This window comes from Stegostoma tigrinum, chromosome 18, assembly GCF_030684315.1.
Source record: "Stegostoma tigrinum isolate sSteTig4 chromosome 18, sSteTig4.hap1, whole genome shotgun sequence".
Classification (NCBI taxonomy): domain Eukaryota; kingdom Metazoa; phylum Chordata; class Chondrichthyes; order Orectolobiformes; family Stegostomatidae; genus Stegostoma; species Stegostoma tigrinum.
Genome location: NC_081371.1, coordinates 40,735,209 through 40,760,636, shown reverse-complemented (window position 1 = coordinate 40,760,636; position 25,428 = coordinate 40,735,209). Strand labels below are relative to the sequence as shown.

Genomic DNA, 25,428 nt, shown 5'->3' with positions numbered 1-25,428 from the left:
CTATCCACAACTTGACCCACCTTCATATCATCCATGAACTTACTAACCCACCCTTCCACTCCTTCATTCAAATCATTTACAAAAATCACAAATAGAAGAGGACCCAGAACTGATCCTTGTGGTACACCACACATAACTGAGCACCATGTTGAATATTTTCCATCCACTACCACCCTTTGTCTTCTAAGAGTTAGCCAATTCTGAATCCAATCTGCCATATTTCCCTCTATCCCATGTCTCCTTACTTTTTGCATGAGCCTGCCATGGGGAACCTTATCAAATGCCTCACTTAAATCCATGTATACCACATCCACTGCTCTACCTTCATCCACATGTTTGGTCACATCATCAAAGAATTCAATAAGGTTTGTGAGGCATGATCTACCCCTCACAAACCCATGCTGACTATCATGAATCAAACTGTGCCTATCCAAGTGATCATCAATCCTATCTTTCGAAGCCCTTTCCAATAATTTGCCCACCACTAAAATGACTAACTGGCCTGTAATTTCTGGGGTTATCTCTATTCCCTTTTTTTGAACAAGGGAATGACGTGTGCCACTCTCCAATCTTCCGGCTCTCTCCCCGTGGACAGTGAGGACAAAAAGATCATCGCCAAAGGCCTGGTGATCTCTTCCCTGCCCTCCCATAGAATCCTTGGATAAATCCCAGCAGGCCCGCAGGCCTTATTTATCTTCAAGTTCCTCAAAATTCCTAGTACATCTTCCTTACTAACACCCACCTCCTCGAGCCTACCAGCCTGTTTCACACTACTTGTTTCACACTACTGTTTCACGCTTCTGCCTCTACATGTCGGTGAGGCTCCTAATATCTAGTAGAGTCCCTAGCATTTGAGGTGACTATGTCACATGTGGTCATGGACTTTCCCTTCTGCCTTTTGCAGCCAGAGTGCCCTTAACTGTGAACAAAGCCAAACTTCATGCAAACAGTGCTCACTGACATCTCCCCAGGTGTCCACAACAATGCAATTCCACTCTTGATGTTAAATCTCTTCCAAAATTGTCTTTATCCCCCTCAATAGTTGCAACCAGCGTTTAAATGTGCACCGTAAATAATAAGCTTTATTAGCTGCTAATGCACCCTGGTCCATGGGGTGAAAGAGAGAGGCTGCATGTGGGGGGAGAAATAGCACTTTGAAGTTTTAAGAAAGCTCATCAAAGGTGGAAGGATGCCTTGGCACATTATCCAGGATGCAAAGAACCTTGAAATCCAAATTTTCTTTCCTGCAATACCTCTCACAGAAAGCACTTCATGAGTCTGAGAAATGATTATGCAATGCTGGCACAGACTCTTTCAGTACTAATATTGCATTCATTCAGGACAAAGCCCACAAAACGATCATGTGATGTCGACGCATACTCCTCCACACACTGAAGAAATTGTGTTATATTCAAAACAAGTTCCCATTTTAGGAATAACATTCCCCTATTCATCAGTCGCACCCAATTTGCGTTGCCGGAACATGGGTTATAGCAGAACTGCCTGTACTTATAAAGAACGAATGGTGTTCTGTTATATAAAATTATTTCCTTGAACAATCAACCTCCACCTCCACATAATGTGAAAAATTGTTGCTACTTTTCTTCATGGAACCATTTGCTTTAAATGTTATTATAAATCTTTTTATTCACAGAATGTGCACAAGGCTACATTTTTAGAAGGTAGTATGGGCATTCATCGAGCATTTACTTTTACAATGAAATTGCTTTCAAGAATATTAAAAATCAGCTTCATGGTATAGAGATAATGGGAACTATAGATGCTGGATAATCCGAGATAACAAAGTGTGAAGCTGAATGAACACAGCAGGCCAAGCAGCATCTTAGGAGCACAAAAGCTGATGTTTCGGGCCTAGACCCTTCATCAGGACTGGATTCAAATGTAGGATGGATAAAGTAGGGTGGAAAGTTCCCTTTCAGAAGATTATCAAAACCTGTAGAGTCAACAAAATATTTAATTTATTGGCTTCAGTTCTACAACTGAATACGACTGTGAATTCACAGGAAGGTGAAGAAGGAGCACAAAGAAAACTCAGCAAAACTGGATTTGCTAACCTGCCGCTATTACAGTCTGGCCATAATTGGATGGAGGGGTCATTCCAAGAAAGAATGAAATTAAAGTTGTTCATACGCAGTGCAAGAGAGGTGGATTGACAAACCTCAAAAAGTTTTTTGTCATTAAATCAGATTAATTCCTAGAATCAAGTTGCCATTAGTAATTAATGTGCAAATACAAAAAGTTCATTGGAAAGTTAAATCTAAATTGTTGTTTCCCCTAATCAGCCAGCAATCTGCAGCAATTCAAAATTCGTAGAGTTTGTCTGCTTTACTACGAGTTATGACCAGTTTGGACAGTATTGACTGGATGTATCATTCGCATTCTGAAATTTTTTTCTGCAAAATCTGGGTCAACTTCTATAGAATGGAATTTGCAGTTGAGATATTGAGGTCACACTGTGCCATGGTGTACATTCAATGACAATGACCCAGTGTACAATTACGCTTGAGTGCATGCACAAATCTCTATGCCTGGCAGTTAACTTTTAAGGCTTTTTTATGCATTGTCATTTTTCTCATTCAAAAATACATTCCTGATGCAGGCATTCCAGAGGATTGCCTAGATACTTAAACAGAATTTCACAAGCTTAGTAGTTTGCATCTATTCATTGGAAGTAGTCTTGCAATTCCAGTTTTCAGGTGTTTGGCCTGAAATTCCAGTTTTCAGGTGTTTGGCCCTGAGGCTAATATCCCATCACCAAGTCACCATTAATGAAGAGTCCTTGACACACACATAGAGAGTGCTTGTCACTGATCCAGCTTTCACAGAGCCAGCTGTCAGAATCTCTGACCCTCCTTTTTCATCTGTCAGCCAGGGCTGCCTGATTGGACAAGATTAACAGCCCCAAACACAAAACTCATATTCGAAGAGGCCCATGTGGCTGACCAGATTATAATCACTACATCCCTCCTCCTCTGAATCTGAAAACATAGACCAGTTCTTTTTTTTTGTAGCTCTTCTTGGGTCATTTTTGCAACAGTTCAGATTCCTCCAACTATGCCTCTGATACAGGCAGCGTGTGACGTACAATAGCTTGCCTCTTCTGAGATATTCCACACACAAGAAATCCACTCCCCTCTTCAGGCAGCAAAGACATCGCGGTGATGGCATCTGTTGTGACCATCTCAAAATCTGAGGTATCTTGACAGACATAGAGAACGCATGGATTCCGGTACAGTTGGAAAGGTGGATGAGGAGCCAGGCACGTTTTGCTCCTCCACCATTCGCAAGTTTGCAGCTTTCACATGGTTACACCTACTTGGACTCAATACATCACTGGAACTAACTTGGCATCAACCAAGCCTTTTACCCATGCAAGGTCATTCCTGTGGTTTCTACACCAAATTTCATCCCCTGAAGTAAATTGTCTCTATCACTTAGCAGAATCTTTTGTCTGGCATTGGTGTTCCTGATGCCACTCTACCCGTTTCCCCCCAGGACCAGGAACATCTAATTTAACCTGGTGTGGAATCTTCTCCCCATTAGCAATTATTCTGGAACTATCGCTGTCATTGCATTACATGTGGTCCTATTATCAGTTAGGAACTGCGACTGTTTGGAACCTGGCAGGCAGTTTCTTTAAGCCTGGCCTTCAACGTTTACACTGCTTTTTCTGCCAGACCATTGAATGATGGATGGCATGGAGCTGTTCTTATATGACAAATACCATTCAATTTTAGAAAATACCCAAATTCCCTGTTGGTAAATGATGATCCATTATCTTTTTCTTTATTCATTAACAGGGTGAGAACATCACTGACTAGGCAGTATTTATCACCCATCCCTAATTACCCAGAGGGCAGTTCAGTCAAGCACATTGCTGTGGGTCTGGAGTCACATATAGGCCAGACAAGGTAAGGATGACAGTTTCCTTCCCTGAAAGTGAATCATATGGATTTTTCCAACAATCAACAATGGATTCATGGTGTTCATTAGATTCTTAATTCCAGATATTTTAATTAAATTTTAATTTAACCATCTGGCATGTCGGAATTCAAACCCAGGTCCACAGAACCTTATTTTTGTGCCTGGATTAACAGTCCATGAGGCCATCACTTCCCCTCATTTGTGACCAACTTTTCCAGGAGTCTGTGTATTGCAAAAGATGCGATCAGTTTTTGCAACAAGTGTCACCCAGTCTTGGCTACTCTGCAACCCAAGTAGGTTACTTGGGTTGCTTAGAGCACACGTTTTTCCCTTCTAAGCTGTACGACTGCCTGGGAGAAACATCTAAGGACAGTGTCCATGTTTTCTAAGTGCTCCTTATTGGTTTTCTAGATAAATGGCAACCTGGGTAGACATTGTAAAATGTTCTCCTTCATCCGTTTAAAAATTGCACAGGCTGAGAATACCCCAAATGGCATTCTTATATATTGGTTCTTATATATTGGGTATTAATTATAGCATACTTCTGTAAATCCTCATCTAACCACAAGTATGGATGGCTCATGTTCAGCTTCATGAAGGACAGCACCCTGCTCCCCACCAGCTTTGTGCATAAGTCCTTTATGCAAGGGACTGAATATTTATCCAGCTAGTATTAACCTACAGCTAGACGAGAATGAAATAGTTAAATTTTCTAACACTCCATACAACCTGTTGGCATGTAACCCCCTGTTAAGCCCAGTACAGATGATGAGTCTCTGAAGTTGGCTATTAATGAGCTCACTGGTTGGGTACCAGGAATCAGTCAGTATAGTTTGTCTCAGTGATAGATGAATATTTTTCCCAAATGAAAGTTTGGATTATATAAGCACAGCCCCCTATGAATTCTTTTATAACTTCATATTGATGCTCTGGCCAGAAAAATGAACAGGAGTTTATTGATGTAAAGGAAATAAATTAACTTACAATTTATGGCAAACAAATTAGCATAATGTTTTAAATTTATCAACCAAGCATGCCTTTGAGGGCAAGGATACCTCTGAGTCATAATTAGTTCATCATTCTGAAAGTCTGAATTGTGTTATTACAAAGTGAAACATCCACAAATCGAACTACTATTCGATTCTCTCATGAATAACTGCCTAATTTCACTATTTCATTGGCTTCTACAGCATCTTCTTCTTTAATGTTGACTCCTTCAGCATCTTTGTGAGATTCCCTTCATTCTCATCTGAGTAGACATGTGGAAGACATCTCCCCTCTTCTAAATTCTCACCCCATTGTTGAGTCAAGCTGTGTAGGCTACATGAAACAATCTGGAAGAAATCTTTGCCACTGAATTCTAGAGTGCTCCATCTGAAAAAATCCAAAATACCGAATCACATCTTTAGAAGACCAATTGTCTTATCTATGATGGCCCTAGGGTATGGGCAACATCATAGTGCTATTTGGCGAAAGTCTGAGGTTTGCACTGCAGTCATCAACCAGGACTCCTGTGGGTACTCTTTTCATCCATGAGCCAGCCTTGGGGTGATGCAGAATTGAAGCATTGTGAGAGTTCCCTGAATAGCAGATGCAGACTCAAGAATTGTCATCTTTGGTCCCCAACCCGCTGGAAATTGAAGGAATGAAATCCCATCCTGTTCAGAAATCTGGCTGGATGATGTCAAGGAGTTCTGAGATCGCATATGTACTATGGCCTGTTGTAACTGAGGGAATCCAGCAGGGACAGCAAATCTAATTGCTTGGGCAACTTGGCTATTTGGATCAATGGTGAACTAAACAAAATGCTGCTTTCCTGTAAGAAACATTGATGAAGTCACAAACACACATGAGGGCTGTTGTTTTGGAAATGTTACACATGTGCTCACTTGAGGGTTGAAAGGAACTATCCCTGCTTTTCTTTCCGAACCCTCTCCCAATCAGATCCCCTTGCTTAGACATATTCTTACCCAGGCCTTATTCAGTTCACCTGCTCATTGTCCCTCCGAGCAGACCTAAATAACTCTAAATGAAAGGAAAGTCTGGCCAATTCTGGAAATCTGGAGATCTGAAATGAAAATGGTAAATGTTAGAGAAATTCAGCAGGTCTAGCAGCCTCTGTTGATAGAGAAACAGAGAAACAATGTTTTGAGTCCAGTATGACTCTTTTGTGTAATCACTAGAGTTTGGAGTTTACCCCACTAGGTATATGCCTCATAAATATAGTCAGGTTTCTGAACACGTTTTGGCATGTGAACATAATTCCGGTGGACTGGTATTAATAAGTATTCATATAGAGCCATGGAATGCAAAAGAGATTCCCAGAACATGCCTGAAAAGTTCTGAGAAATGAATAGCAAAACTTTAACCCTTTCAGGAAGCTGAATTTTTAACTCCTGCCTAATTAACTTCCCTCACCTGCTTTTTGAAAAGTCATGGCAGATGGACATAACCACTTAACGTGTCAGTGAGTGCGTCAATATCATCCTAAGATCATAAGAACTGGGAGCAGGAGTAGGCAATTCAGATCCTCAAGCCTGCGCTGTCATTCAATATGATTTATGGCTGATCTCAACTCAGGCTCAATTTCACCTTAAAGATAACAAGGTGTAGAGCTGGATCAACACAGCAGGCCAAGCAGCATCATAGGAGCAGGAAAGCTGACATTTCAGAATTTCACTTCACTGCCCACTCCGCATAACCATTCAAACCATTCATTGTTAATTAAAAATCTGCCTATCTCCTCTTTAAATTTAATATTCTGACAGCCCCCACACTCTGCAATAGTAAATTTCTCAGATGAATGCCCCTTTGAGAAAAGTAATTGCTCCTCACCTCTGTTTAAATCTGCTACCTCTTATCCTAAAACTATGATCTGTCATTCTAGATTGTCCCACAAATGAAAATATCTTTTCTTCATTTAATTTTCAATCCCCTTTAACATCTTGTATACCTCAATAGATTTCCTCTCAATCTTCCAAACTCTGGAGAGTACAGTACTAAATTACTTAACATCTCTTGATAAGATAAACTTCTTTGGGATAAATCTGATTAATCGCTTCTGAAATGCCTCTAATGGAACTCCATCCCTCTTAAATAAGGGGACCAAAACTGTATGTAGTGCTTTAGCTGCATTCTCGTGATTGCCTTGTATAGTTGCAGCAAGAACCCTGTATATTCACATTCTCTCTCTTTAGCAGTTGCTTTATTAGTTTTCTGTGATTCACCAGGATACCCCATGCTTTCTGGAATATAAGCCCTAAAACATCGCTAGTATTTGTTGCTTCTTTTTACTTGCACTTGAAGAGACAGTGGTGAGCTCTTTCTTGAGCCACTGCAATCCATACGAATTATCAGACCAGCTATTGTCTCATTGAATGGTGAAGCAGACTTGATGGATTGAATGGTCTATTTCTGCTCCTGTGTTTCATGATCATAGAGTGTAAAATTTATGGATGGTGTTTTGATGCATCAGCTGCTCTTGTTGCTACAATATGGCTTGTTCAGTAAAGTTTTTGATCAACGGTAAGCCCCAAGATGGTGATGGTAATACCCTTGAATGTCAAGGAGCGATGAATTAATTCTTTCCAATTGGAGATGGCCATGGCCTGACACTTGTGTGGCAAGAATGTTACTTGTCATTTATCAACCCAAGCCTGAATGTTGCCATGTCTTCCTTCAAATGCACACAGATTAGTTCACGAACTGAGGAACAGCAGGTTATATAAACAGTGCAGCCATCAGTGAATGACTCCACTTCCGAGCTGTGATGAAAAGATGGTCATTGAAAAAGCAGCTGAAGATGGCTTGCACAGGACATTACTCTGAGAAGGACCTCCAGCAATGTCCTGGAGCCAACTGGCCTTCAATACACTTCTTCATTTGTACTAGATATGACTGCAAGTGAGAAGAAATCGAAAAGAAATGTTAACAATACATGAGCATTCTGATATTTACATGTATATTAACAGAATAGGGATGGTTAAGAGGTAAACAATGAAACTGATAAATTTTGTGTTGTCATTTTGAGCTTTTTTTGACAAATTAAGCTTTTAAAAATGTTGTAAAACGCAGCATCTGACATTCAGTTCTATTGCAGTTAATGCAGTAAATATTTCTAACCATAGAGAGGTAGCCTAATCCTACAACAGGAAGGAGGTCTGAACCCAGGGATTCAATTCCCGTACTGGCTGGAGTATGGTCTGAATCATTGTTACTGCAAGAAATCCCATGCCCTACGCATGGGAACCTGGCTCACCTGTCAATACCTGACCCAAAAATACTTATCAGGCCCTAATATACTCTGCCTTGTCCCCTGAATGAACCTGAAGGAAGATCAATACATAAGGGGACTCTGATACCTAGTGGGAACAGTTCCTAATGTCCAATTTTGAAAGAATCTCTCTCCAACTCTAGATAGGTGCGATGTCCCTTTCTGCATGGGTGGTGTGTTTCTGAACCTGCCTAACATTGTATATGGAAGGGGACTTGCACCGAGTGATGAAGGAACTTGGGATCCAGGAGCAGGTAGATGCCTGGAGGCATCTGCTTTCTCCCAAGGTTATCCCACTCAGTGCAGCTGCTGAATTTCACAGGGGAATTTAAACTGGCTATATTTATATCATTAATCCAAAATTACACATTTAAAATGCCAAAGGGCTTGCTGTTAGTGGGTTATCTACTTGGCTCTCAGGAGCACTTGAAGCAAGCATACTGTTGCACAGAACCTTCACCCATTTAATCTTCCTACCTGTAACCACTTAACCAAATCTCCCAGGTTAAAGCTCCCCCATGAACATGAAAGATCCATTGGTGCTATTTTTGAAGAAAAGCAGATGAAGTTTTCCCAATGTTCTACCCAGCATTTATCCTTCAGCCAACATCATTACAAGCGAATTAACTGGTCATAATTACATTGCTGTGTTTATTGGACTCTGCATTGCAAGACAATTCTACCTTTTCCAGTATTGCAAACTTACTGTGCTTTAGAGAATAGACTTAATTGACAGCTGTGCATACTGGGATTGTTCAAGATACTATGTAAAATTAGGTCCTTTATTCCTTAATTGAAAATATCAGATCAGGTGAATGAAATTTCTTCAATAAATCATCTCTTGAATTTTGAAACTAAAATTCGTAGCTCAACAAAAATGAAAAATGAGAAATGAAAAAGACATTTCACTATCAAAAACAAACAGTAATACAGTAACATAAGGAAATGAAATTGATCCAAAATTAAGGAGGAGGAAACGCAGCTTTAATCATGTCAAATCTTGCATTCCAACTAGACAGTGTAAGACCATACGGTAAGCTTGCTGTGCAGAGCTTTGACATTATGTCATTCTCACACCATAAGGTTTGCCATAACACCCCAGTTCAGGCCCAGTGTTAAACTTGGAACAGTGCATTTGAAATGTAAATTGGACACTAGGCCTGAAGTTGCTGTACAGTAATGCTGCTACTTTTGGTGTAATTTGCACATCAATAAGCATTAAAAATTCGAGGAATTTCACATGCAAGTTATGTTCTGCACAAATCAAATTTACACGGTATTTTGCGCCAGCTTAAAGAAGTTATGCTGGCAACCAATCCATTCATTAAACTGGCCACACTCTCAGATCAAATCAATCTCAATGACAAATTTCAACTAATTGCACCCATTTGCAGGCTTTCTAAGAAGCTCTTGAATTAACCTTTTATTGGAGCAAGTGCACTAACAGATACTTTTTCAAAAATGTTCAAATATGATTCTTTGGTTAATCATTATTGAAACCAGTGTATGGTTCTATATAGTTTTCTTTTGTCATTATCTTTTGTCGCTTAATATTGGTTACTCACAGTGGCAAACTAGAAACTCTGGTTAAAATCCATTTTCAACTGCATTAGTAAAACCAGACCAGATTATCATTCTCAAATATGTCACAGAACTTAAAATATATTTTTAAAGGAAAATATTCTATATTGCTGCCCCATTGCTTTGTTCTAGGAGGGATGTTATTTTTGTGATATGCAAATAAGTGTGAGTAAAAAGCTCTTCAAAATACAAAACACTTATGAAACTGGAGTAATTTGCTATGTACCCAAAAAAGCAAAATGTTGATATGGTCTTTGCAACCCTATTTCTAATTCTTTCCCCTCAGGCAGCTGAGCATCTCCTATAACTTTCCAACCTGGGTGTTCAGGATATAACTGCATTATATTTCAGTTCCAATGCCTGAGTTGAGGTAATTTAATTAAGGACAGTTTGCACCGTAAAAAAGAAAAAAAATCTTAAAATCAACATCAACTTTTAGTATTTGTGTCAATAATTGTTTGCCACCAACTACCAAAGTACATTGGATAATCACTCTGTCAGATATCATAATCATCATTTTTATCAAATAATTAGAATCATTTGTGAAAAAGTTTGTTTTGAGTAAACAATACGCATTTAAATATTGGACCACCTTTGATAAAGAATTTTTTAAAGACACCTCCGTTTCTGCATGCTCTTCCCTTTATATTTTCTTTTCAGACACTTCTGCAATTGAAAGTTGATATTAACCTGTTGGATTACAAAGGAGCAATCCCATTACATCGGTCACGTGATACAGAGACAATGCAGGTAACTTTATTGCAACAAGAGAAGCATTTGAAATAGGGCATTTAAATTTGGTCCTTATTTTTCTTAGTTAATTTGAACTTAGCTTATGTATGGAGTTATGGAAATCAAAACCATTTTTGCTTCTTTCTGAACTCTTATTGCTCTACTTTAGTTCATTTGTTTCATAAGGATTATTGATTAAAACAATGGGTGACAGGAAATTCATTTTAATGGGTGAATTTGAGCTATTATTTTAAACAATATTTAGATAACAATTCATATTTAGCTTTGTGCTTTGTTATTTCAGTTGATGATACATCATGGTGCTGATGTAAACAGGGCAGATGTGGACGGCAATACACCATTGCATGTTATATGCTTTGGTGAAATGAAGAAACCAGCTAGATTAGACTGTGTAGAAATTCTGGTAAGACCTCTGTTGTTTCAAAATCAAAATGTTAATAAATGTTATTAAAAATGAACACCACAGCGAAGGTACAGTTTTATAACAGGCTTATCTGTGAGTATATTTCATTAAAAATATATTAAGAACGCATTAGTATTACCTCATTTCAGTTTTAGTTAGAAGGAACCAATTTTTATAAAACACGTCAGACCTCAAGAGGCTTATTTGCAAGTAAATCCTTTTATTTAGTAGGTACAAGTGGGAAAAAGAAATGAGATTTGTTTATGATTTTAGTGCTATATCTGCAATAACAATACTATGGTTTACTTATCTTTAGTATTGCACATTAATATTTTTAAATACATATTTTCAAGTCAATACATTATTAGTTAACAAAATAAGGATGTCAATATGAGAAAGTAGAATCGTTTGGATGTGTGTCAGAATATCTTTATAATTGGGCCAGTCCAAAATGGAACAAATGCTTGCTTTGTAATTGGTGCTACGCTTTACTGTATCTAACTAAAATAGATTTCATAAAGATTATTCCAGCAATGGTTACAAACTAATTATAATTAATTATTTTGCATACATAGCTGTCTCATAAAGCTGCAATAGATAGATGGAACAATAAAGAGCTGCTGCCAATCCATTGTGCTGCGATGCAAGGCAGAATCGATGTTATAGAGCTTCTGCAGAAGTTTGACTCTGAGGAACAAATGGCCTCAAAATTAATGAAGGGAAGTGCTCCAAGTTTGCTCTACATATCTCTGGCCAATAATCACATTGAATGTACAAGATGGTAAGATTGCATAGTATTTATTTGCAACAGTAATTAGATTTTTGAAAACTAGCTCTCTTTTTCAGTACATTATGTTGAGCTACTTTTAACATTGCTGGAAGCAAAATATGGCGTTGCAGCTTACCTGGTTTTATGAGGCTATTTGTGCAACGATGAAATTTTAAGGCTTTAATTGAAAAAAAAATTGCTGTAGAGAAATCTTTAATTTATCCTTGTTGTCCAAAGAACTTTGAAAGTTGTAATGGAAACCTATGATTGGAAAATAAAATCTCTATGTTCAAGCAAATATTTCCATTTGAGCAGTTACTCGTAACGAGCAAGTATTGTGGAGTGGGTGGTGAAGTGTAAAGTCACCATAGTCCCATTAGCACGAAAGTGGTAATTTAACCTGAGGGTCATTACAACCCAAGCTAGGGAGCGGTTGAGAAAGTGGGACCATCATTGTAACCTCAGCAGAAAATGAATCTGTGCTATTGGCATCACTCTGCATCAGAATCCAGCCACCAAACACCTGAGCTAACCATTATATTCCTTCTAAAAAAATGTTTCCATTGACAAATTCAGATTGCCGTATCCCTGATGCTAGACAGGTAGCAGTTATTCTCTTTAATTTCTTCAAACTAATGAAAAAAGCCAAAACAAAAATTGTTCCTCACTTTTTAAACTGTCATTGTTATGGACAGGCACTCTGTAAATTAGGAGAATCAGAGAGAGGTCTATCCCTTCAGAGATAATGGGAACTGCAGATGCTGGAGAATCCGAGATAACAAAGTGTAGAGCTGGATGAACACAGCAGGCCAAGCAGCATCTTAGGAACACAAAAGCTGACGTTTCAGGCCTAGACGCTTCATCAGAGAGGGGGATGTGGAGAGGGAACTGGAACAAATAGGGAGAGAGGGGGAGGCGGACCGAAGATGGATAGAGGAGAAGATAGGTGGAGAGTAGAGTATAGGTGGGGAGGTGGGGAGGGGATAGGTCAGTCTGGGGTAGACGGACAGGTCAAGGAGGCGGGATGAGGTTAGTAGGTGGGAAATGGAGGTGCAGCTAAAGGTGGGAGGAGGGGATAGGTGAGAGGAAGAACAGGTTAGGGAGGCGGGGACAAGCTGGGCTGGTATTGGGATGCAGTGGGGGGAGGGGAAGAACTGGGCTGGTTTTGGGATGCAGTGGGGGGAGGGGAAGAACTGGGCTGGTTTTGGGATGCAGTGGGGGAAGGGGAGATTTTGAAGCTTGTGAAGTCCACATTGATACCATTGGGCTGCAGGGTTCCCAAGCGGAATATGAGTTGCTATTCCTGCAACCTTTGGGTGGCATCATTGTGACACTGCAGGAGGCCCAGGATGGACATGTCGTCTAAGGAATGGGAGGGGAGTTAAAATGGTTCACGACTAGGAGGTGCAGTTGTTTGTTGTGAACCGAGCGGAGGTGTTCTGCAAAGCGGTCCCCAAGCCTCCGCTTGGTTTCCCCAATATAGAGGAAGCCTCAATGGATACAGTGGATACAGTATACCACATTGGCAGATGTGCTTTCCATATCAAGCAGATGTTCACCTGTACATCTGCCAATGTGGTATACTGTATCCACTGTACCCAGTGTGGCTTCCTCTACATTGGGGAAACCAAGCGGAGGCTTGGGGACCGCTTTGCAGAACACTTCCACTCGGTTTGCAACAAACAACTGCACCTCCCAGTCGCGAACCATTTCAATTCCCCCTCCCATTCCTTAGACGACATGTCCATCCTGGGCCTCCTGCAGTGCCACAATGATGCCACCCGAAGGTTGCAGGAACAGCAACTCATGTTCCGCTTGGGAACCCTGCAGCCCAATGGTATTAATGTGAAGCTCACAAGCTTCAAAATCTCCCCTTCCCCCACTGCATCCCAAAACCAGCCCAGCTCGTCCCCTCCCCCGACTGCAGCCCAAAACCATCCCAGCTCGTCGCCGCCTCCCTAACCTGTTCTTCCTCTCACCTATCCCCTCCTCCCACCTCAAGCTGCACCTCCATTTCCTACCTACTAACCTCATCCCGCCTCCTTGACCTGTCCACCCTCCCTGGGCTGACCAATCCCCTCCCCACCTCACCACCTTTACTCTCCTCTTCACCTATCTTCTCCTCTATCCATCTTCGGTCCGCCTCCCCCTCTCTCCCTATTTATTTCAGAACCCTCTCCCCATCCCCCTTTTCTGATAAAGGGTCTAGGCCCAAAACGTCAGCTTTTGTGCTCCTAAGATGCTGCTTGGCCTGCTGTGTTCATCCAGCTCCACACTTTGTTCTCAGAGGTCTATCCCTTCACTACCAATAAATACTGAATTAAAGTGATCGGAAAGGCTCTTATTTGTGTTATTTGCAGATTATGCGTGATGCAGCGCAGACCTTGCAGCTGCTGCTGGGAATGAGGCTGAGTTAAAGATTCATTATAGTTTTATTACGGTTATTACAGTTATTATAATATAAGTTTTATAATATAAATTTTATAGTACAATATGTTGTAATATAAATACAATATAATATAAGTCACCAATACAAGTTTTTAAAACGCATCTGGATAGGAACTGAATCGGATTGAATTGGAATTGTTTGGAGGGACATGGGCCATGAGCTGGCTGGTGGGACTACTTTAGTTTGTGGCATGGTCTGCTTCGACTAAAGGGTCTATCTCAGTGCTGTATGACTCTGTGCCTTTCTCTCTGAATACAAGCAAATGTCATCTTCTCAATTCATTAGAATCACAGCTAAAAACAAAAGAACTGTGGATGCTGGAAATCAGAAATAAAATCAAAAGTTGCTGGAAAAATTCAACAGGACTGTCAGCATGTGTGGAGAGAAAGCACAATTAGTGTTTTGGGTCTGGTGATCCTTCTTCAGTGTTGGACACAAAACGTTAACTCTGCTTTCTCTCCACAGTTGATGCCAGACCTGCTGAGCCTTTCCAACAATTTATGATTTGGAATGACAGGCTGACTGTTACCCAGCATCATGAACGGCCACCAATTTGGCAGGCCATTTAAATGTAGATCATTAATTAGCTGCCTGTGATCACAGTAAATTGTAAAATTGTCTGAAAACAAAAAAAAATGCAAAGAGAATCCAGATATGTAGCCGTGTTTAGAAAAACATCCAACAAAAATGGTGGTCACTGATCACAATTGGCCAGCCACTTCTGCTTCCAATGACATATTCAGTCATTTCCTGGTTCACTGTTAGCGTCCGTAAGACCATATGATGTAGGAGCAGACTTAGGTCATTTAGCCATTGAGTCTGCTGTGCCATTCAATCATGGCTGATATGTTTCTCAACCCCATTCTCCTGCATTCTCCTCCCTTGATCCTCTTACTAATCAAGATCATTTCCATCTCTGACTTAAATACATGCAATAACTTGGTCTCCTCAGCTTTATGCAGCTAACAGTTACACAGATTAACCACCCTCTGGCTGAAAAAAATCCTCCTCATCTCAGTTCTGAAAGGTCATCCCTTCACTCTGAGGCTGTGCCCTCGAGTCCTAGTCTATCCTACTTGTGGAAACATCTTTTCCATGTCCAATCCATCCAAGCCTTTCAGTATTCTGCAAGCTTCGATCAAATCTTTCCCGCATTCTTCTAAACTCCATTCAGTACTGACCTATGGTCCTAAAATGGACCTCATATGACAAGCCCTTCACCATGGGATCATTGTTGTAAGCCACCTCTGGAACCCCTCCAACACCAGTATATTCTTCCTTAGATATAGGGTGCAAAACTGCTCACAATAATCCAAAGGATTCCCAAACCCCGTTGTGCTTCAAATTTCCAAAGCCTTTCCCTATTTACAAAGTAGTCTATGCCTCTTTTTTTCTGACCATAATGGAAACCTCACACTTTCCCACATTGTATTATGACTGTCAATTTTTTACCCACTGTCCTAGCCTGTCCAAATCCTTCTGCAGCCTCCCTTCTTCCTCAACACCACCTATCCCTGCACCTTCATTTTTTTTTGTCACATTGCTCTCACTAAATTTCATCCATTATTTTTAAAAGTATCTGCACTTTGCTCAGAATCCTTGCTAGCCTTCATTTAACAGATATCCCAATTTCTTGGCTCCCAAGAGCAGCACCAATGTCTTCATTCCCATCAACGCAATTCACTTGACAGAGAAACTGCAGTTGAATGCAGCAATTTGTTGGAACAAAGGGGTAAATTTGAAGCATGATCCTTGTGCAATCCAAGCTACACATGCCTAATGAGTCTGGTAACTGGGCCGTTGGACATTTTGCCAAAACTGATTTTTATTTACATAAACCCAACTGTATTTTAGATTTAGATTGATAAAGTAAAGTTAAATTGTGATGATTGTAACATTGGGTGCAATATCTGCATTAAAGATACTATAATTTGCTTATCGCTTATGTATTTTTAGGGTAGGGTGGACCCCATCGACTTGAAGTACAATAGCATCTCCCCATGTGGTACCTTCACCACCTGAAAAAAAGAGCAGGGTCCAGACACATGGGATCACCAGTTTGCCAGCATCCTCAAAATTTATTATAATTTGGACATAAATCATTATTCTTTCTTCACAGCTGCGTGAAATTCCTAAAACTTCCAACCTAGATGTATCTATGGAGCATCTCCTGAGAATCTAGGCATTTTTAAAATCTGAATTGATTGCATAATTTTGTTTAGGGGAATCTGCAGAAAAGAACTATTAATATAATATAAGCATTTGCATCCAAGAGAGATTAATTTACTTCCCGACTGCAAAATAAGTGCTTATATTTATCATGGAAATGGTCAAGATGTGCAAAGTTAGCACATTTATAGATTCCAATTATCTTCTTCTACTTCAATTTTTGTTTGGTTTAATTTACAGGCTCAGTGATAAGGGCTTCACTTTTAACGCTGAGGAACAGGAAGAAATGATGTTTGGATTACTGCATGATGAAATGAAAATGTATGTCACCCATTATAATTTTATGAAAGTCTACAAAATTTTGCATGTGATATGATTGGTGCCATGCAGAAATGCAGTTGGTGTTCTAAAAAAAAGCTTGTTTTGGTACAGGTCAGAAAAACTTGAAAGTCTGGAATTACTTATAAAGAACGGAGTCAATATTAATGCACTTGACAAACATGGCAACAGGTAAAAGAAATTATTCCTTCAGTTCCGTACAGTGTTGTCTCTGACTCCAGCATCTGCTGTTTTTGCTATCTCTAAATGTTACATTTGTTACTTTAATAATCAGAATTACATAGTACCAACTATGTTAATTCTGAGTTGCTGTGAAGTAATTCAGCTAAATGTTCACTATATTTCAAATGAAAAGTTTTAAATGCAAATTTATACAATGAAGAAAGTAAATATAACAAGGTAACTGGTAAGACATTTTGATCTAGCTCAATTATTTAGATAAATGATGTAGCACCTTTAGTGTAGTTCTAAACAAATTTATATCTGACTTGGGTTGAAAGGTTTCATGCTCTAATCAAATAGCAATGACAAGGTGACTTGTGTTTCGTGACTACCTGCACTTCCAGCCAGGCTATTACAGTTCAGCTGTAAAATTGCAATCTAACTGGCAATGTACACAATTGCTGAATTATACCCTGTCCACAAAAAGAAGACACATACAACCTTGCCAATCACCCCTTTTTCAAAGTATTTTTGACCATTGAAAATCAGCAAAACAATAGAAGGGTTGATATTTCTATCAAGCACCACTTATTCAGCAATAATCTGCTCACTGATGCTCAGCCTGGATTCAAAAAAGGCCACTCAGCTTGAAACCAAGAGAGGAAATGTGGGATGCTGCCTTTGACATCAAGGCATTTTAACTAAGTAAGCATCAAGAAGCTTCAGCAAATCTGAAGTCGGTGGGAATCGAGGGAAAACTCCCCAATGGTTGGACTCATATTTATAACAAAGGATGATAATTATGATGGTTGGAATCAATTGTCATACCCCAGATCATTGTTCTCGGAGTTCCCCAGGGTAATGTCTAGGTCCAATCATCTTCAACTGATTTATGAATGACTTTCCCCCCATCATAAGGTCAGATGTAGAGAAGTGGCTGATGATTGTATAATATTCAGCATCATTTGGGCCTCTTCACATCCCAAAACTATCATGTCCATATCAGTAAGACCTGGACAACATCCAGGCTCGGCCTGGTAAATGGCAAGGAACGTTGTCACAACACAAGTATCCAGTCAATGGCCAGCTGGAACAAGAGAGAATATAACTGTATTTGCAGAAATTTCAACAGAATTATTATCGGTGAAGCACCTACTGTCAACATCCTGGGAATTGCTACTCACCAGAAACTAAACTGCACCTGCAATATAAATACTGTGGCTACAAAAGCAGCAACTGTGATGAGTAACCCACCTCCTCACTTGCCAAAGCCTGTCAAACTTCTACAAGGCACCCATGAGAAGTGAGAATATTCTCTACTTACCTGGGATGAAAGTAGCTCCAATAACACTCATTCAACGGCATCTCCTAAACCCACAACCTATAACATGTACAATGACAAAGGCACCAGATGAATTGTAACTGGGTCACCCATATGTTCCCTCTCCAAGCCATACAGCATCCTGACTAGGTACTGTATTGCTGTTCTTTCACTGTCACTGGGTTAAATTCCTGGAACTTATCTTCTAATTACACTACCTATGCCAGATGAGGTTGCAGCAGTTCAAGCAGGCAGCCCACCACTTTCTCAAGGGAAATTAGGTTTGGAAAATAGTTGCTGATTAGCAAATCCTACATCCTGTGAAATTGTAATTTATAAAAAAGGAACAAATTTAATTTCATTTTTAATATGTTATGTACAATATTTGTTTAGTTAATCATATCCACACAGTTACTCGTACCTATCGTGATGGATTGTGCAAATATAATTGACAGCAGCACTAATCTAGAATGTTTTAATGATACTTGCCTTTTGTACTAACTCATTTATGAAGATAACACAGTAGGATTAGGTTTTAGTTTGGAAAAAAAAATCCTAATTCAAGTTCTAGCTTCCCACTGTAGCATTATTGTGCAGCAATTTTTTTAGACTGATTATCTTCATTTTGTAGTACATTCAAAACATGTTTTGCCAACACTTCATCCATTTTTATTTTGTTGTTACGTTAAAAATGATATTGAATATGGAAAGCATGGATAAAACAGCGGTTTTGGTGCAACACCGCAATGGCAAAAATAAACTTGAAAACATGTTGCTGTTGTGACACATCATTACAACCACCCTTACTTTGTCTTTGACATTAAGGGTTGTTATTTTGTCTTTAAATAGATCCACCTCTATTATTTCTCATATCCACCCCTGCTAGGCCTCAGACAGATTTCAGTGTTACTCAGCCTATCTACTTTAGTTCAACTTCAATCACACCCACACTAACTAACTCCCTGACCTTCCAGGAATGGATATGGTCTTTGCAGGACCACTTGGTTTTTTAAAAATTAATTTAGTCAGTGATCTTTGTCATTTCAAAATCATAAAATTATATATTTTTGAACAAATACGTTTAATTTATTTAATTTTCAAGAAGGTGCCAGAATGTCTCTACTCTATTAGCTTCATTTTATTACATTTAGCTTAATATTTTCTTTTTCTATGATTAATTCTTTTATGAAATAGAGAATAAAGTTTCTTATGCTTTCTACACACAGTGCTTTGCACCTTGCTGCTGTTAAAGTTAGTTGCAATGAACTTCTGACATTACTGCTATCAAACAATGCCAAGGTGGATGCATTGAATCGTGATCACTGCACTCCTCTGTTCTTTGCAGTTCAGACATCAAACTATTATGGGGCAAGTCTTCTCATAAAACATGGTACTGAAAGCATTTTTTTTGTACAGTACATATATTCTTTTGTGTCATTGCTCCGATATAGATATAAAAGAAATGTCTTTCACGTTCTTTCTGTTCCCCCCATTCGTCGTACACATTTATTCCATTTCCTTTTGTCTCCCCTTTATCAGTTAATTATGTTCTTTCAGCATCTTAGCTGTACCCGTGGCTCGTTTCCAACTGCTACATATTGTATAGGTTAGCACTTTCCTGAAAATATGTGTGGCAATGATTCATCTACTCCATACACCATTATTCTGGTACAGTTGTTCCAGGGTATAATAGCATGAGTTTTATATAATTTTAGGGAGCTTTCTGACACATAAAACAATGGTTTGCACCATACTTATTAATTCTGCTACATATTGCCTAATGTGGTTCAGGGGTCCCACTCTTGAATGGTAGTCTCACAGATAAGTCAGTAAATTGAGAAAGCACATCTGTTTATTCTGTGTCCTATTCTCGGCTACCTGTGTTTATTATTTCAGTTCATCTCTTCCTGTGCTTTTCCAGACTGTCAGCCTCTAGATGTAATGACTGTCAGCAACTGTCTCCCACTTATCACTGTCAATGTCTGCCAATTAAATAATTGCTTTGCAGATTGGTGGTCTATAAAAGCAAACTATTATAAATGAAAAAAAAATTAAAAAGATATCTTAAATATGAGAATGATCTCTAAGTTTATTAGTACAGTCATAAGAATTATGAATTCTGGTTATGCTAATCAAATTAGATAAAGGTATAAAGATAAAAATAAAAAGTCTACTCAGATTGTATTCCTTTTTTATTTTACTCTTATATTGACATAAACAACGGTAGTGGCTCTGCCTCCTAGTGTAGATGATCGATGAATAAAATTGGTTCACTTCTGAGTAGTGGAGCCATTTGAAATCTTGTTGTATCATCATCTTCAATGCCTTTATATGTAATTAGTTTCTCAGTAAGTAGGATCATTACTGGAGATTCAGACAAAAAGTGGCCTTTTGGATTAAGATTATATGGACTTCTGTGTGAGAAAGAGTTTAATAATTGCATCATAGAAAGATAGATCAGTGTATTTTCTAAACTGTAAGAAGCTGGGAACCATGAAAAACAGAAAGATGTCGAGTTGAAGTACAGAAATAACTGAAAGCCATTGGATACATAAAAATATAATGAAAAAATGTGGAACATGGCTTGTATATTTAAAGGACTAGATTGAAAAGGATAAAAAATATATTTGCTTTCCACAAAATTTTGGTTAGACTTCATCCAGGGTGCTGCTTCTATTTCTGGATAATACACCTCAGAAAATGTGTATATTTGTCTCTGAGAGTGTTCAGTAGAACTTCATTGGTGCAATGCTTGAGCTAAAGTTGGAAAGTATGAGGACTAGATCTATATTCTAGATCTGTATTCCCTTGAATAAAGAAAATTAATGAATGATTAAATTGAGATGAAGAAGGTTATCAAGTAGTTTGATTATTTAGACAGTTTTGCTCTGTTTCTTTTGTTGGTGAGTTCAGAGCAAAGTGAATATCCATAACATTGGAGTACAGCCATTCAGAGATGATGTCAGAAAGGGCCATTCACACAAAAAGTAATGGGAGCCTCGAACTATCTCTCCTGAAAAGGTATTAAGGATGACTCAGTTAAATATTTCAAAACTGAAATTGATAATTATTCTCTTAGAGGGATATTTATGTTCACAGAATCAAAGTGAGTAGAGGGAGGAAGTTTCCATTCATTTGATGGATGTAGACATTAGTGTGAAGACCTAAGACCTTATGCTAGAGACAGATTCTTTCAACCTTTTCCAGTCAGGCAAATTACATCTGGAAAATCTGAGAAAAACTAACAAACTATTAGCTGCTGCTCGATGAAGTTTTCTCTCATTGTTTAACCCTGAGTTTCAGTTCCTGTGTTGAGCTGAGGAGAGATTTGATTTTTCCTGTATCCCTTGGTGTATGCAACTCATATTCCCCTTGGGAACCCTGCAGCCCAATGGTATCAATGGGGACTTCACAAGCTTCAAAATCTCCCCTTCCCCCACTGCATCCCAAAACCAGCCCAGTTCTTCCCCTCCCCCCACTGCATCACAACCAGCCCAGCTCATCCCCTCCCCCCAATGCATCTCAAAACCAGCCCAGCCTGTCTCTGCTTCCCTAACCTGTTCTTCCTCTCACCCATCCCTTCCTCCCACCTCAAGACGCACCTCCATTTCCTACCTACCACCTCATCCTGCCTCCTTGATCTGTCCGTCTTCCCTGGACTGACCTATCCCCTCCCTACCTCCTCAACTATTCTCTCCTTTCTACCTATCTTCTTTTCTCTCCATCTTCGGTCTGCCTCCCCCTCTCTCCCCCTATTTATTCCAGTTCCCTCTCCCCATCCCCTTCTCTGATGAAGGGTCTAGGCCTGAAATGTCAGCTTTTGTGCTCCTGAGATGCTGCTTGGCCTGCTATGTTCATCCAGCTCCACACTTTGTTATCTTGGATTCTCCAGCATCTGCAGTTCCCATTATCATTGATACAATAGCACATGACCTTTCTGACCTCAGTTCTGGTGCAATTAGCTGCACAGCTGTCAGAACATGTTGTTAGTGCTCATTTTTTGCAAATGCTGAAATGCAGGTAAAGAAAAAGTTCCAGTTATCTTATCAGACCACAGGGTTGTTCTTTAATTAGAGAGAGATGACTGGTGGTGGTTTAACCTGACAGCCACCATGCCTTAGGCAAGGGGTGAGGTTGAGAAGGAAAGTCATTCATGGTAACCTCAGCTGTTGTGGGAATTAAATCTGTGCTGTTGATATCACTCTGCACTGCAAACCAACTGAGCAAACCAACCACCTTAAATGACTACATCTTATTGAATACAACTTTACAATCAAAATTATTCATGGAATGCAGGCATCGCTGACAGGCCAGCATTTGTTGTCCATTTCTAATTACACTGGAGAACATAGTGGAGAGCTGACTTCTTAAACCATTGCTGACCTTATTGAAGAAAGTTTCAGGATTTTGATCTAGGTTTGGTGAAAGAACAGCAATATAGTTTCAAATCAGGATGCTGTGTGACATGGAGATATGCTTGGAGGCAGAAGTGTTTCCATGAATATGCAGCTTCTGTCCTTCAAGATGTTAGTGGTCGCAGATTTGGAAGAGACTTAATGAGTTACTGTAATAGGTGGTACATACTGCTGACACTGTGTCAGTGGTGAAACAAGTGGATCTTGAAGGTGGTAGATGGGGTGACAAATGAGCAAGCTGCTTTGAGCTGGATGGTGTCAAGTTTCTTGGGCACTGTTGGAGCTGAGCCTGTGAAGGCAGGTGGGAAATATTCAATAACACTCCTTACTCATGTATTGAAAATGATGGTCAGACTCTGGGACACAGGAAGTGAGTTACTCAATGGATAAATTTTAATTTTATGTAGCTCAACCTAAGTTGAGAATTTAATGTGAGTGTCAAAATCAGAGATATAATTGACAGTACTGGCAAACTTTGCTAAGCCAAAAGTCACCCTGGATCTTCAAATAAATTACTTTGTTAAAAAAAAACTCTCTCTGGCTTTTATGTTTAAAATGAGTTATACTCTGTCCAGAAAATCAGCAATATTTCATTTTTTTTCTTATGTCATAGTACGTCTACTAGAATTGTTTGTTTTCATCTGCTTCAACACACAGAGAAGCGATCATTATACAGTTTGGATAAAGCAGGTTTTACACACAAATATACCAAATAGGAGCAGAAGTATACCATTTGGCCCCTTAAACAATTCAATAAGATCAGTTTAGAAAACAAAATCAGAGATGTGATTTTTACAGTTTATTTGGATATTTTATTTCTCTCTAGGGGCAGATATCGAACAAAAAAATAATCAAGGTGTTAGTGCATTTGATTTAATTCAAGATTATCATGAATGGATTGAGAGTGGTTGCTTTACAGAGGAGATAATTGTTTTATTAAAGGGTAAGTAGCGTTTACTACAGTATGGCATCACCTTATTTATATTTACCGAGTAATTTCTGTTGTATATTATACATTTAATTTTGTGTTATTTTATTGGGAAATAAAGCTTTACACTGTTGCATTATAATCTTTAATTGGTCCATATTACTCAAGGGTAAATAAAAGAATGTAAATTAATTACAACTTGCTAGAACATGTTTCTTTGTTTTCTTTTTCTATTTTACTATGTATAAGAAAGGAAGATTTGTATTTACATAGCATGCCACAGCAAGCAGAGAACTTTTGCAATGTAGAGTCTGATGTAATGTAAGAACTACAGAAGCCAATGTGCGTACATGATACCTTTTACATTGACCTGAGAGGGTATGCAGCATACTTAGTTTAACTTCTTACTCAAAAGATGACGTCTCTGATAGTGCAGCACTAGATTACCAACTTTGATATTTTTTTGTCTGAGTGGGACTTTAATGCAGGTGAGTCATGAAGTGAGAGTGCTACCAACAGAGCCACAGCTGCCACCAAAGATGCCAAAATAAGGTTGGCTTTTTTTTTCCACTTCTGTGCCCTGGTATTAAGTTCAGCACACTCTGATGAACTGAAGACCTTTCCCTCTGCCTGTACATATCCGTTTGAAATTAATATTAAAATGGATTGTCACAGCATAGCAGCAATTTAGAAAATGTCTTTCATGAACATTGCTGTGTATCTAACTCAGGCCTATTAATGTTTAGACTGAGTATTCAAAACGGAACATGTTCCATTCGTGAGTGCTGATGTATGTCATCCAAGCGTGCAAAATAATCAGAAAAGTTGTAAATGTACAAATGAGTTCATGTTGTTGTAATATACACTCCCAACTGATTGAGTAGCAGTACTGCAAACAATGGACCCCATTATATTCCAGAAACTTTGACATTGGATCCAGTGATACCAATGATTGCACAAGAGCAAAAAAAAACTTGAGTTATATTGAGTGGCTCTCTGCAAATCAACAGAGGAGCCATTTATTCTTGATTATTAATTAACTTCGTTAGTGGAACGATCCATCAGTTGAGTCATTATCAGGTTTCTTTTCCTACTGTAAGCATTAACAACATTGAACAGTATTACTCCAATGAATTAGTTCTTCAAAAATTTCTCAAGGTATTGGGCCTCCAAAATTATGCACAAGCAGAGGAGCATTAGAGTGAATTTTTACTTGCAGCATCATATAAAGGAAGTAAAAGTGTGTCAGGAAGCCATATCCAACATACTGACTTCATCAAGTTTGGTGGGATCTCAATATGTGGTGTGTATCACTATTAACCAGGTGTTTAACAGGCAATAGTGACCATCATTTGGGAATTAGCTGCTCCTTCGTTAGAATCCTATCACATACTTGTCAAAAGCAAACAAGATGTAGCGAAGTGATCTCGACATCAAGATGGGCCATACCTAACATCTCATCCAATTCTACCACTCATCTCATCATAGCCAACAATGCTTAGAACTGTAACATGTTTCTCAGCTAGAAATAACTCTGTGCTCCTTTGTTAGAAAACAACTGGAGTCAGACACCTATTCAAGAACTAATTGCAATGTCATTTTTAAAATGGTGATGCTGAAGCATTGTCACTATCGACATCATTTCAGTAAGATGCATATCCAAAAGGTAATCCCTAGCCTTGGAGTCAGTTACCTTCTCCATCTAGATGATTGAAATTGTACAGTTGATCAAAATGAAAGGTCTGATATATTGGAAGAGGCACTAACATTAGCCTTCTGCAGCATGGAGTGAAATTACTGCTATTTTTGTGTCTGAATATTGATCAATTTAAATTTTCTTAAAATTCATTCATGAGAAGTGTGTGTCATTTACTGGCCTGCATTTTTATTGCTTGTCCCTGGTTGCCCTTGAGAAGGGGTG

The 25,428-nt window shown here is 39.0% G+C and overlaps 1 protein-coding gene and 1 long non-coding RNA gene across 5 annotated transcripts in view; one reads left to right on the top strand and one right to left on the bottom strand.

Moving 5' to 3' along the window:
• The window catches only part of LOC125460704 (uncharacterized), a 60,540-nt gene that overhangs the window by 16,141 nt on the left and 18,971 nt on the right, over positions 1-25,428 (bottom strand). The gene's annotated exons all lie outside the window — the stretch shown is intronic.
• Positions 1-25,428, top strand: part of LOC125460951 (uncharacterized) — a 109,910-nt gene that overhangs the window by 76,122 nt on the left and 8,360 nt on the right. For all 3 annotated transcript variants that reach the window (XM_048549192.2, XM_048549191.2, XM_048549190.2), the window contains 7 exons: positions 10,460-10,549; positions 10,836-10,955; positions 11,531-11,736; positions 16,583-16,663; positions 16,775-16,852; positions 19,391-19,554; positions 23,406-23,522. In XM_048549192.2, coding sequence (XP_048405149.1) covers positions 10,460-10,549; positions 10,836-10,955; positions 11,531-11,736; positions 16,583-16,663; positions 16,775-16,852; positions 19,391-19,554; positions 23,406-23,522 — 856 coding nt within the window. The remainder of the gene's footprint in view (positions 1-10,459; positions 10,550-10,835; positions 10,956-11,530; positions 11,737-16,582; positions 16,664-16,774; positions 16,853-19,390; positions 19,555-23,405; positions 23,523-25,428) is intronic.